Genomic DNA, 14057 nt, shown 5'->3' on the forward strand with positions numbered 1-14057 from the left:
CCACCCCGCACCCACACAGGTGCCCGACTCAAGCTCCTGCTCTCTCCCGTTCCCCAGGGAGCCCCTGCGGGGTGCAGTCCTGCTTCTCTCTGCCTGTGGGGCCCGGTGTCCGGTTCCCTCAGCTGTGGCTGCATTATTTATGGGGGCTGTTCTGCAGCGTGGCAGATGAGTTACAGGCAGTGCTTGGTTCTGCTGCCGCTCCGTGGGTGGCAGGCCATCCGGGGCCTGTGTCCTCCCAGAAAGAACAGAGCCAGGCAGAGCCTCTAGTGGCAGTGGCCGCTGGCTGACTCTGGTGGGAGTGGGGGAGGGCGGCTAGGCGAGTGGCTTCAGGCTGCGGGGGAGGGCGGAGACAGGTGGACTTCTCTAAGCTTACTCTTGTTTTGGGGGCACACCTGGCGATGCTCAGGGATCACTCCTGGATCTGCACTCAGGAATTACTCCTGGCCGTGTTCAGGGGACCTTATGGGATGCTGGGGACCAAACCCGAGTCGGCCCCATGCAAGGCAAGCGCCCTACTGCTCCAGCCCCAGGGCTTACTCTTTCTTGTTTTGGAGTCACACCCCACAATTCACAGTGTCACTCTGGGCTCTGCACTGAGGAATCACTCCTGGTGGGGCTTGGGGGAGCCATGTGGGGTGCTGGGGATCACCAGGCAAGCGGCCTACTTTGCTCAGCTCATAGCTTACCCTCGATGGCGGCAGGCAACAGCTTCGTTAGCCAGGGGCCTCTCTTGAGTTGGGGGTTCGGAGTTGCCTTTCCCCTGAGGATAGAGGGGAGCGAGTTTGCTTCCTCCCTCCCCAGACCCGAGGCTGCTCTCAGCCAGGTGGCCTCCATGCCAGGCCTTCTTGTCATCTGGTTGGTTTGGGTTGGGACAGTTACGGGTGACCTGAGTGAGATCCCCCTTCTCTTCAGCTGCTATCTCGTTTCTCTTCCTTTTGCTTTTCACGATGGGAGGGGGTTCTCAGTTGGTGCTTAGGAGGTCTGGGTGTGTCACTGGAGATTTCCAGCCACCGGGCCGAAGTTCATTGCAAGGGCTGATTCTATGGAGTACGGCTCCGGGGCTCCGGTCCTGCCCTGCCAGGGGTCCTCCTGCACGCCCATCAGTGCTGGAGGCTTCCGGGACCACACCCAGGCATGGTGGAGCTGAGCCCGTGGTGCTGGCAGCCGGACCTGGCCGTGTGCTTGCCCCAAACACTGCGCTCTCACTTTTTTTTGGGGGGGGTCACACCTGGCAAGGCACAGGGTTTACTCCTGGCTCTGCACTCAGGAATTACTCCTGGTGGTGCTCAGAGGACCATATGGGATGCTGGGAATCAACCTGGATCCGCCATGTGCAAGGCAAATGCCCTACCCGCTGTGCTATCTCTCCAGCCCCTGCGCTCTCACTTCTAATGAAACCCTGGATGCTGTCCTGATGGGCTGCCTCTGGTCTCCTGGTCCACCTGTTCCCCACTCCTCCTTTCCCCAAACATGCACCCTTGGCCACCCCTGGGAGAGCTTGCTTATGTCCTCTCAGCCTTCCTGGCTTTGTTCCGTCACCCCTCCCTACAGCAAGGGCTTTCCTTCCCCGCACTTTTTCTTGAGCTCATAGTTTCGTAGGGAGAGATTGAGGGGTGAAGGGGGACTCAGGCTCAGAGATGGTGAATCCTAAAGCAGAGGGGAGTGGGTGGATCTTTGAATGCTCTGCAACAGGTGATATTTGAGCCGGGTATTGAAAGAGGAATAGGAGTTTTCCAGCCCTGCTTCAGGATCTGCCTGTCTGGGGGTGGCTTGTTGAATGAAACCAGTCTTGGGGGCGTGTGTGTATGTGAAATCCCATCTTCCTCGGGGAATGTGGGCACAGGCAGGAGATGTGGGATGTGGACATGCATGAGGGAGGGAGCGTTTGAGGTGCTTGCCTACAAGCTCTCTTCCCTGTTCAGCTTTTCCTTTCTCTCAGACTCTGTGTCACTTGCGTTCTGTTCTCAGTAAACGCAAGGGCCCAGCACCTCGGGACTCTCCCCTCCACAGAACTCCAAGTGTTCTTGGAGAAAACCCTGGTGGGGATTCTTTTCTCCTTGGCCTGAGATGTTCCATATTGCTGGCCTCGGTGGTGGTGGTGGGCGGGGGATGGCTCGAGGGACTTGATGGGTGTTTTTTCCTTTCCTTTGGTTTAGGTTTGTCTGGAAAGTTGTGAAATCCTTGTTTTCTCTGGGGGAAATGCACAGTGGGGCCTCTGTTGAGTGTGTTCCTTCACTCTGGGGATACATTCCTAGGGATTTCCTTAGCCCTGAATAGAGGCCAGTCAGAAACAACGCCTCGGGAGAGAAGATTCTGGAACTTCCTGACCGGGCCTGCAGATTAGAGAATTAAGGACTGTTTTGGAATTGATTTCTGAAAGGGGTGTGCAGGGCCTCCCATGCCTTGATCTGTGGATTTCTTTGGAAATCTGCGGAGTGTGTCTGGAAAAACCCAGGTCTCTTCTGCTCCTCCTTATCTTTTTTCTTTTTTAGGGGACGGGGTTTGGGTCACACCCGGGCTGTGCTTTGGGCTTACTCCTGTCTCTGTACTTCTAGCAGGTTTCGGGGACCAGATGGGGTGCCGGGGATTGAACTCAGGTGGGCTGTGTGCAAGGCAGATGCCCTACCCACTGCACTGCCAGTCTGGCCCCATCCCTGTTAACCCTTGCATCCCTCAGCTGTTCCCTTTTCCCTCCTTTTCTCGTTTCCCCCAAGCTTGTGGATTTTTGTAGTACAACTATTTTCAGGTGGGTAGAAACTTTCTTTCCTTGAAAGGAACTTAAACAATCTGGAACACCCTGGCATCACCTCACCTTTAAAATGTAATAGCACTTAGACACTTCAAATTCTCCACAAGGCAGGGTTTTGTCTTCTGTTCTTAGAAGTTCATTTTCTTTTCTTTCTTTTTTTTTTTTTTAAGGACCCATTAAATTACATATTGCCTAAAACAGGTGGGCCTGCCACTCTTTGATAGGCTGTCAAGTCTCATTAAGTCTGGGAGAGAGCTGCTTTCTGGCATGCTGCTTCTGGCTGAGTGGGTGTTCGTAGGCGGGGAGCTGTGTGCTGAACCCCTTCACTGGAGAGGGGGTCCCTCCTTTTGTTGCTAATTTGGTGAAGACTGAAATGAGGCTCCAAGCGGGGGCAGAGACTTTTTTTTTTTTAAGGGGCTGGAGCTTTTGCTTCTGCCACATTCATCTCTTGCCTGGGTATACCTCCCGCCATTTTTTTTTTTTTTTTTGCAAGGCAACACCAGAGAAAACCTGGGCCTAGTGGCCCCGTGTCCCCTGCCTGGCTGCCGGAAGCAGTGAGTGGTCATGGGCAGCTGTACTCTGTCTACTCCACCCGCAGGACTGAAGTGGTTTTTTTTTTTTTCTGTTCTCTCCCACCCACCCGAGTGGGGTTTCTGGAGCTTGCCCCGACTTGGGTCTGCCCTCCCTGAGATTCACGGACAGTGGTGCTCAGGGCTTACTTCTGGCGGGCGTGGGGGGTGGGGAGGGGTGTGGGCAGGGTGTCAGATGGGTTCTGAGCATCCTGCTGACTCTCTGGCCATGGGTCCACCTTACTCTAAGCCTCTGAGATCATGACTCAGTCTGAGCCCAGGGAGAATAGACTCGCCCCCAGGTCCCAGAGTAGAGGGGAGGCCAAGGAGCTCCTGGGTCCAGACTTAACTCTTCACTCTGGCCCTGCACTCTCTGTTTCAGGGCGTTCAGCCTGTTCAGTCCCGCTGATGGCATGACTCTCCAGAGTCGATTGTGACGAGGAGGCAGGTCCTAGGAGGCCAGTGATTTCTCCCAGTTCTGTTTTGCTGGGGCTGTGCCAAGAACTCAGGACTTACGACTTCGGGGCTCTGTGTGTGTGTGTGTGTGTGTGTGTGTGTGTCCAGGGGTTCTCTGGAGGTAGGTGATTGAGAATCAAGCTCTTCCCCTTTGTGTGGAAGAGACAGGGGGTAGGGATGGTGGGGCAGGGGTCACCTTTGTCTTGAAATCGGCGGTTAGTCTCCTGGAATCCTCAGGTTTTCCAGGAAGCTTCTTCTCATGCGGTGCAGTGGATCAGAAAGAGGACTGGCTAGAGAGGTGTTGGTAACTGCTTGCTTGGTTGAACTCTTGATCACTTCAGGTTGCTGACTGATGTCCACCTGGACAGAGATCTCTAGGTTCCAGCCAGAGGACTCTGACCTGGGCCTCATTTCTGTCAGAATGTTCACATAGAACCTGGATTGATAAGACCGCGGTAAAGATATGAGGTTTTTTTTTTTTTTTTTTTAATTTTTTAAAATTTTTTTAAGATATGAGGTGTTTGCATCGAAATATCCTCCGTGCTGTCCGACAGGCTGAGCAGGATGGTTTCGTCGTGCACGTTGTAGTTAGTGGAACATGTGCTCTTGGAATACAGAAGCGCCGCGGGGCCCAAATGAAATGAAGGCCGCATGGCTTAGCCGTGTGCTGAGGAGACCCATGCCTCGTGGGCTGGTGTCGGTGGCTCAGAGCTGCGGGAGGGCCTCTGTCAGGAGCCACCCACAGCCCCTGACGCTCCTTCAGCAACCCTGGGGGAGCAGATTGAGGTGTAGAGCAAGCACTTTAGAGCCCTCGTTTTGGTCCCAGATGGTGTCCGGTGCGCAGGTGCAGAACTGGTCGGTGCCAGTTCGCAGCTGTGTGAAGCAAGAACTGTGTGGAGGAATGAGTTCTTGGTGCTGCTGCTACAACCTCTCATTTGATCCTGAACGTTAGGGAGGTCAGTGGAGAGATAGGACAGTGGGTAGGGCACTCGCCTTGCATGCCACTGACCCTGGTGTGATCGCTCGCACTGCGTATGGTTTCCCGAACACCTCCAGGAGTGATTCCTGAGCACTGAGCTAGGAGTAAGCCCTGAGCACTGCTTGTGTGACCCAAATACCAATCCCTTCATTTTTTTCAGTGTTGTGTATGTGGGGGGAGGGGCGGGGTACAGGTGCTGAGACATAGCAAAGAAAGTAAGACAGCTTGCATACTTCCGGCCTGATTGTCCCTGGCACTATGCATGATCCCTCAGGGCACTGCCAGTCCTGAGAATGGCAGGAATAGCCCCTAAGCATCATCACATGTGGCCCCAAACCTCCTCTTCTCATCTTGTTCCATGTTGGGGCCACACCTTGCGGTGTTCATTGAGGGGCTGCTTCCAGCACTGTGCTCAGGCATTGCAGGCTGTATTGGGGACTGAACCCAGGCACCCTCGTGCAGAGCATCTGCTCAGCCCATCCACCTGTCTCTCTGGTCCCTGAAAAAAAATTTTGTTTTTTAATGCGATGGCTGTGCTCATATAAGTGCTCAATGATCCTTATTAAAAAAAATGCATAGGGGCTGGAGCAATAGCACAGCGGGTAGGGTGTTTGCCTTGCACGTGGCTGTCCTGGGCCCTGGACACCGCCAGGAGTAATTCCTGAGTGCAGAGCCAGGAGTAACCCCTGTGCATTTCCGGGTCCGGGTGTGACCCAGAAAGCAAAAAAAAAAAAAAAAAAAGCATAGCGCTATAGAGGAAAGTACAAAGGAGAAAATTTTGTAGCACTTGGATCCAAGTCTTAGTCTTAGCACTTGGATCCTATCTAGGAGCCTGTGGTGGGCTCTTTGGGGGACGGTTTGCAGGTAGTGCCGTGAACATTCTCATACAGACCCAGGAGCTGGGGAAATGCATAAAGAGCCGCCTTTATAACAAGTTGATCCTGTAATGTTTGATACTTTCAAAATAAGACACGCTTAGCTAAAAAGAATGGAAACTGAAGAAGTTATTGAGCTTCAGATGTTCTTCTCCAAAAGCAATGAGTTCTGGTATGTCTCTCAGACGTGAGGTAGTGATGCTTCGCAGGGGCTGGTTTTGTCCCTGGGGCAATCTGACCAGACATTTTTGGTTGTCAGCACCAAGGGAAGCTGGGGTGATGACATGACTGGAGGTCAGATCATGGTCAGGACAGGGTTCCGCAAGTGGGGTTAACCCTTTACCCCTACCACCACCACCACTACCACCTCAAGTCCATAGTGTTGGAAACTGTTCTAAAGGACTAGAGGGGCTGGAGCAATAGTACAGCAGGGAGGGCATTTGCCTTGCACGCGACCAACTGGGTTCTATCCCTGGCATCCCGTATGGTCCCCGGAACATGGCCACAAGTGATTCCGGAGTGCAGAGCTAGATGTAACCCCTAACCGTTGCCAGGTGTGACCCAAAAAAGAAAAAAACTGTGAAAAAGGAGAAAGAAGTCTTTCTGTCTTTTAGCTCAGTTGCAGTTCCCAGACTGTTTTGATGGGCCTTCCGTCACAAAAGATGAGATGATTAACCTCCTTCTGCTACTCCTACCTCCTCTTAACAATAGAGTCAGGAGGTGGCACACGTTGGTTTTCACCTTTCTGAGCTTCCTAGCATTCCCATTCTGTCCTGCATCCCTAACCCGCCAGAGGCCTTGTCTTAGTTCTCTAAGTGATTCAGTGCCCTAAATACCGTGTCTCAGACAGACCATGGCTTTCCCGCCTCTGCATTGGTTTTGAATCAGCTCTTGGCAGGTGGGTTATTTGATGCTGAAGATGAATTGAACATGGATGGGAAGTCAGGGGCTGGCCCATCATGGTTTGTCCAGGCCTTGATCTGAGCTGTGAGGAATTCAAGAGGGTAGAAGTCATGGGCATGTCAAGGACAGAGTGGTACTGTGGGGGCTGGGGAGGAGGTGGGGGTCCTTCTGTGCGAGCGAGCTGCAGACCGGCGTGTGGATATGGGGTTTGAGCTCGCAGCTGCGCCGCTCTATTTAAGGTAATTCCCTCATCTGAAGATCCTGATAGCTTGTTGATCTTAGTACCCTGATAGTCTGATACCTCTTCTTGGCAAGAGCTTCCCTGGATGTGGGGAGAACTCTGTGGTGCCAGGGATTGACACGCATGCAAGGCTTGTGCCTCACCACTGAGCCACCTCCCTGGCCTTACTCCAGTTCCCCCTTGATTCCCTCCCATCTGCTCCTGGACCAACTGGTTCTGGAGTGCCTTGGGTCTGTCCTGCATACCTTCCAAGGAGACCTCCTGACCCGAGAGGCCAGGCAGCGGATATATATGGAATCAGCCAAGCTTGTCCCAGTGGGTGTCTCTGTGCTTTGTGAGCGGGCAAGAAACAAGGAACGTGCACATTCCCAGTCTGTTTCTTAGCCAGAGTGTTTCCATGTGATCTGGGCGACACATGGCCGGCGGCCAGAGAAGAAGGCGGCATTCCCAGGTCGTCCCCGAGATGATTGGAGTTGGGGGTTCAGGGAATGTCTTGGTTAGGTGTGGAGAACAGCATGGCTTAACCGACTGGTGTCTTTGCTTTGTTGCAGGGGAGCTATCCGGTTTGGGAAGACTTCATAAACAAAGCAGGGAAGCTCCAATCCCAGCTTCGGTAAGTAGAATCGCGTCATCCCCAGGAAAACGGTATCTTCAGACCACAGAGGGATCTTCAGCCCTGCCCTACAGAGGAGGGATAATTTGGGAAGTGTGACAGAGGAGTATCGCTGCCCCCTTGCCCATGGCCACTGGTTCTCAGCCCTAGGACAGATAGAACTCTTGCCTATCCCGAGTCCTCCCATGGGGCTTGGAGAGGGAGCCAGGAAGAATTTTTGTAGCACTTAAATTCCAGCCATTTGCTGACTTGATAAATCTGACAAGCCCAAGAGGTAAGGACTGTTGTACCCCCATTTTGCTAATGAGGAAACTGAGGCCTGGGTGAGCTGAATAATTTTCCTGAAGTCACACAGCTGGGGCTGGAGTGATAGTACCGTCAGCCTTGCACGTGGCTGACCCAGGTTCCATCCCTGGCAAGCCACATGGGTCCCCTGAAGCTCACCAGGAGTGATCCCTGAGTGCAGAACCACGAAGTAAGCCCTGAGCACTGTTGAATGTACCCCAGTCACCTCCCCCCTCAAAAAAAAAAACCTGAAACAAAAATAAAGTCACACAGCTAATTAAGAAGGCAGATGGGAGTTCTTTTGGGGAGGTGATGGAGGTGTTCTCAAGTGGGATTGTGGTGTGCTTATTGCTCAACTTCCCATTTATTTCTTAGAATGTTCTTGATGGGGCCAGAGAGTACAGGGGTAAGGTACTTGCCTGCACACAGCTAACTATGCTTGAAATCTGGCATCTCGTGTGGTTCCCTGAGCCACCCAGGAGTCACTCCTGAGTGCAGAGCTAGGAGAAATCCTTGAGTACTGCTGGGTGTGGCCCCTGAACAACAAAGTCCTTGATTCCTCCCTATACCTGCAAGGGTGAATGTAGTAGGTTGTTGTATTAAAAAACTATCCGTTCTTGGGGCTGGAGCGATAGCACAGTGGGTAGGGCATTTGCCTTGCACGCGGCCGACCCGGGTTCAATTTCTAGCATCACCTATGCTCCCCCGAGCACCAGGAGTAATTCCTGAGTGCAGAGCCAGGAGTAGCCCCTGTGCATTGCGGGTGTGACCCAAAAAGCCCTCCTTCCCCTCCCTAAAAAAAGAAACCTATCTGTTCTTTTCTTGGTCTGAGGGGCTGTGGCTATTGCTGAATCTTGGGTGGCAGCTTCTGTCCTTCTGGGAGATCCTGCTTGGCCCTCTTCAGTCAGCTGGGAGGAAAAGGGTTCTGTTGGGCTCCCTGTGGGACAAGGGAGTCAAAGGGCCTCTTTAAAGGGTGCTCTTTGGGGGCTTGTTGGTTGGGTTGGATGAAGGAGCTGCATTTTCCAGGGTACAGGGGACAGAGCAGGCAGCTTTCCTCGGATGAGAATGCATGTGGATGACGGAGCGGGGAGGTCAGCCGGGGTGCTCTAGTGCCTAGATCAGGACCCTAGGAATTCAGCTCCAGGCTCAGACATAAGCCGGAACATTGCCTTCTTGTTCCTGTGGGCATGTAGGCCTGGCATGTCCGTCCAGGAACCTGAAACTCGTGGGTGGGAGTGGGCCTCTAGCGGGCCGGGGCTCCTGGCCAGAGTCAGGTCCTTTCCTGTTTCTTGGATCAGCTTCAGCCTTGCAGTGCTCACTACACGCAGCCTGGGCCTGAGCCTTTCCGTCTCACTGTATTGACTCATCTCCCATCTCCTGGCCCTGTTTGCTGGTCTCTCAGGTCTTCGCTGCCCCTGTCGCCTTGCTGCTCCTGCAGGGAAGCCCAGGAGCATGCCCCACTCTCTGCTAGGGTCTGTCCCACAGCACTGGAGAATTGTGCAGTGCCGGGGGTCAAACCCGGGGCTCCTGCCTGTGTTCTGGCCCCCACAGTGTTCCTGATTTGGGGTCACTTCTCTTAGCAGATGCACCCTCATGTCATGTCTGACTCAGGAATAGCTGTTCCTCTTTTACCATAGAGGAAGTTAGAACTGATTAACTGTCTTATTTGGGGGGAGTAGATTTCCAGATGGGCTCAGGAGACCCACGGGCCACTCCCAGCACTGACCACAAGTCCAGTTCTTGGCCAACTGGGCTTGTGGTCAGTGCTGAGGCTAGGGAGGATGTGGTCCTGCTTGGGCCCTGCAGTGCTAGAATTTACCCAGGGAGGTACACTGGACCTCCTGGTGTGCGACCCAGCGATGCTGGAATTGGCCTGGGGTAAGCTTTAACTCCTCCTCCCCCAAATATCTCTCTCAAATGCCCCAGAGAAGATTTGGACTAATCTTATTTTATCCCACTGATAGGAACCACATTTTGTGTGTTTATTTTTTTAAAAAAACAACATTTTAGCTTCCCAGAGGGGCTGGGATCTTTGTTCTGAGGAACTGTGAGCACCTGAGACTCCTCTGGGTGCCTTGTGCACATTTAATATGCAGTATTTGAGAAAGGATAAAGATAAGACCGGAGAAGAAGCAAATGAGTCTGGGTTTGGGTAAGCAGAATGGCTGCTGTTTGGATCTGGCCTTGAGGCTGAGATGTCCAAGGACACTGTGGTCAGTGAGCACTGACTCACTGGAAAGCAGGACTCAGCCCTTGACCACTGTTTTCAACAGAGCCCCCAGGACCTGACTGGGGAGGCGGTGGGGGTGGGGGCGTATGCAGGGCACCTCTACAACTATAGCTGGTTCATTAAATTGGCATGATTGACATTGACTTGAACGAGACTAAATTGTGCCAGACATTAATTATAAATCAGAGTGAACTGGTTATAACCCCCAGGTGTTGGATCATACTTAATTTTTCAGGGTTTGCCTTTGGTGTCGACGCTTACTAGTTTTTAGTTTTCATCAAAAAATTTAAAATTGGGACCAGAGTGATAGTACAGCAGGTAGAGCGTCAGCCTTGCACGCAGCTGACCCGGGTTCAATCCCTGGCATCCCATATAGTCCCCCCAAGCACTGCTGGGAGTAATTCCTAAGTACAGAGCTAGGAGAACCCTTAAGCGTTGCTGGGTGTGAGCCAAAAAGCAATAAAAAAAAATTGTGGGCAACATCGATTTTGGGGTGTGTGTGTGTGTGTATGTATGTTGACTGTTTTTCAGAAGTGCCTTTTCAACCCCTATTCTAAAGGTGCCACCCCACATCTACCACCAGATGCCAAAATCCTTCTTCTGTTGGATCCTCTTGGTGTCAGTCTGTGGCACAGCTGTAGAGCACTTCACTGCCTGAAGCCTTGGTTTGATTCCTGGCACCACCTTCCCCAGCCTATGTCGAATACGCGTTGAAGCGGGCTTTTGGTGGGGCCTGGGTAGAGGTTTTTTTTTTTTTTTTTAAGCCTTGTGCGGACTCATAGGCCCCACTCAGATTTTGAAGTTGAACTGTCAGGGACTGTGGTACCCAGGGACCCATCCTGGGGCCTCCTTGGACCATTTTGTGTCTTCACCACTGTTGTCTTGCATGTCCAGAGGCCATTTCCATTTCTTTACTTTGCAGTCCTTACTTTCCTCTTCCTTCTTAATCCCTGGCACTCCCTGTGGTTCCCCCGGAGTCCAGCCAGGGGTGATCTCTGAGCAAAGAATCAGGAGTAAGTCCCGAGTACCACTGTGTGTGGCCCAGATCAAAAACAAAAACAAAAGTGTGTGTCTGTGGGGTGAGACAATGAGTTTTAAATGGGAGAAGCGAATTTTTAGAGTATGCTCCTCTTCTTAAAAAATGGGGGAAAAGATTTGCATTTTTAGGGATGCATAGTCAAGCTTCTATTGCTGTTTTAGATATGGAAATGACAGCTAGGCTTAACTTTTATCTAAGAGGGATCTTTCAGGGGCTTGTGGGAGGATCTTGGGGCCTTATTTTGGGTATCTTACTGTGCTTACTTTGGGTATACAGGGGCCTCTCCACTGTTGGACAGGTTGAATCACAGTTCTAGAAACTAGCAGACCACAGAGTGCTCTGACAATGTCCTGGAGAATGTGGATTTTGAAATCATTTCCAGGACTTTGAAACGAGTTCAGTGACATTTTTCTGTTAACTTTTCCCATTCTTAGCTTTTAGGAACTAGATACAGTTGAGCCAGCCATTCATAGATTAAAAAAAATGATGTCAGTTTTCATTGGAATTGTAACATAAGAGAAGACTCGTACAGCTAAGATCTTGTGGGGGGGTGGGTTGAGCCTGAGCTTCTTCAGAGTCTATGAGGCTGCTATATCCCAGCTCTGCTAAGAACGAGAGACCCTGAGGGTCTGAAGTATGATTCCTAAGCCACAGCATGGGGACATAGGCAGTGCCAGGGACTGGACTGACACCAGTCACATGCCAGTTGAGCACATCAAGTACTATACTATCTCTCTTACCCCTGCGGAAAACTGACTTCCCCAAATTTAACCTGCCACTGGCCTGACCCTTGCTCATACACAGTTGGTTAACATACACTTTGTAGGTTATATGTATTATATGCCGTAAAATTAGAATAAAAAGACAACATGTATATGTATATCTGTGGCTTTTTGGGTAACAACCAGCGATGCTCAGGGCTTACTCCGGGCTCTGCATGTAGGAATCATTCTGGCAGTGCTTGGAGGATGCCGGGGATCGAGCCTGGCTCAGCTGTATGCAAGGCAAATGCCCACCCCACTGTACTCTTGCTCCAGCCCAAGAAGACACTATTAAGAAAATCATAATAGCAAATAGATTTATAGTACTGTAGTGGATGCATTTTTTGGGGGGAAGGAAAAAAACCTACAGATAGACCCATGAAGTTTAAAGCCCTACTGTTGAAGGGTTAGTTTTGTGTGTATAATTTTTCTACTGTCAAAATTCATCTCACCCTATAAAACTCCTTGTTTCCCTCTGCCTCTCCCTTGTTTTCATTTTTGTTTTTGGGCCACACACCGTGGTATTCAGGACTTACTCCTGGTTTTTTTACTCAGCGATCACTCCTGGCTGCACTCTGGGGAACCACAGGGAGGGAGTGCCAGGAATCAAACGTTGGTTGGTGTGTGCAAGCCCCTTACCCTCTGTACTGTCTCCCCCTACCTCCCGCCCCTATATTCTGTTAAATGGTACTTTTCTTTTAGATGAGAACACTTGTTTTTTTGGGTTTTTTTTTTTTTTTTGGCTTTTTGGATCACACCCAGCGATGCACAGGAGTTACTCCTGGCTCTGTACTCAAGGATTATCCTGGCGGTGCTGGGGAGACCCTATGGGATGCCGGTGATCGAACCCAGGTCGGTGGCGTGCAAGGCAAACACCCTACTCGCTATACTATTGCTCCAGCCCTGAGAACACTTGTGTCTTCCTCCAGTGTGAAATTTTTGCCTAGTTGCTAAGTTTTGAGTGAAATGGGATGAGAATTGCTTGCTTTTTAGTGACTGGCACCACCAAAGTTGTCAAATCGTGGGGTGGAGCTTGGATCCAAGGAATGTGGGCCAAGGAAACAAAAAGCTCTCCTGTAACAGAGGGCAGTGGTGGGGTGGTTCAAGTCTTTGGACATTTTCTGCAGCCAGGTTTCACCCAGGCTCGGCCAAGGCCTCAGCCCTTCAGCTGTCTGGGTTTGTGGAAGAAGCTGCCCCTCACGCTTCTGTTATCTGTTTGCATTTAGGACAACTGTAGTAGCAGCAGCTGCCTTCCTGGATGCCTTTCAGAAAGTGGCTGACATGGCGACCAGCACCCGCGGTAAGCAGATGGAGGGATGGCGGCCGGGCTCCTGCTTCTGGGTGGTTTCACGGGAACACATAGCTGACGTGATCTGCTTAGCTGACTCATGTTTCAGTTTGGAACAAAAACACCCCCCCTCACCCCGCCAAGCTCCGTGGGATTCCATCGTGCAGCAGTTAGATGTAGTTTTCCCCCTTCATTCCACAGAAGATGAATGAGAAGAAGGACCTCGGCATTTATGCCTGAGGTGGCTTGATGCACCAGGTGGTCTGCTGTGATTTTTTTTTGGAGGGGGGTAGGGGGGCACTTTGAATTGTGTGTTGATTGCAGAGCCTTGAGCTGTGAGCTTGGGTCTAGTTTGTTTTCCCTCCTCACGGCCATTGGCCCCATCTCCCCCCGGTTCTCTGTGGACCGGGACTGATGGGTGTGCTGCTCATCAGAGGACCCCATCTCTAAGTAGTGTGCTCTGGTGCCTGTCTCCCATATTTGACCGGAGATTTTGGGGTTGGCGCTGCCGGAACCCTCCCAGACAGTGTGCCCAGAACATAGTAGATATTTAACTACGTTTTAACAAACAAAGCTACTGCTCCGGAAAGGTGGTTTTTTTTTTTGGTCTTCAGTTCTTTCATTGACTACCGCGTCATACAAAAGAATGGGTGCAGGTCACTGAGAAGAAAGTCAATCCTCCTGCACCCAGCATCATCATTGGGAAATCGACATACTCATGATACAGAACCCTTGTTCAGAGGGGGAAGGGAGGCACCTAACTCCTTTATTTTTAATAAGAGAATCTCTCCTGCTTCTGTTTTACCATTTCTGGGTTTGATTGGTGGCACGAACACCGGGCCTATTTTCTGCATTAAGGTGACCTTGGGAAAACCAGGGTGAGGAGGCCAAGGGTTAGGGAATCACGCCAGAGGCACGGGGCTTGAGATTTCTCTCTGAAGTCCATACAGGTACCTGCAATGAGTGTCAGAAGGTACCGTAGTTAACTGCCAAATGCATTTGCGTTGAAGACCCTTCCCATTCACTGAGTGCACTTGAGAACTGCTGATATTTTGGGCTCTGTGTGTGT

At 51.4% G+C, this 14057-nt stretch overlaps 1 protein-coding gene across 7 annotated transcripts in view; it reads left to right on the forward strand.

Moving 5' to 3' along the window:
- Window positions 1-14057, forward strand: part of MTSS1 (MTSS I-BAR domain containing 1) — a 145258-nt gene that overhangs the window by 21590 nt on the left and 109611 nt on the right. For all 7 annotated transcript variants that reach the window (XM_056136077.1, XM_056135906.1, XM_056136205.1 and 4 more), the window contains 2 exons: window positions 7324-7385; window positions 12927-13000. In XM_056136077.1, coding sequence (XP_055992052.1) covers window positions 7324-7385; window positions 12927-13000 — 136 coding nt within the window. The remainder of the gene's footprint in view (window positions 1-7323; window positions 7386-12926; window positions 13001-14057) is intronic.

Source organism: Sorex fumeus, unplaced genomic scaffold, assembly GCF_029834395.1.
Source record: "Sorex fumeus unplaced genomic scaffold, SorFum_2.1 ptg000002l, whole genome shotgun sequence".
NCBI lineage: Eukaryota > Metazoa > Chordata > Mammalia > Eulipotyphla > Soricidae > Sorex > Sorex fumeus.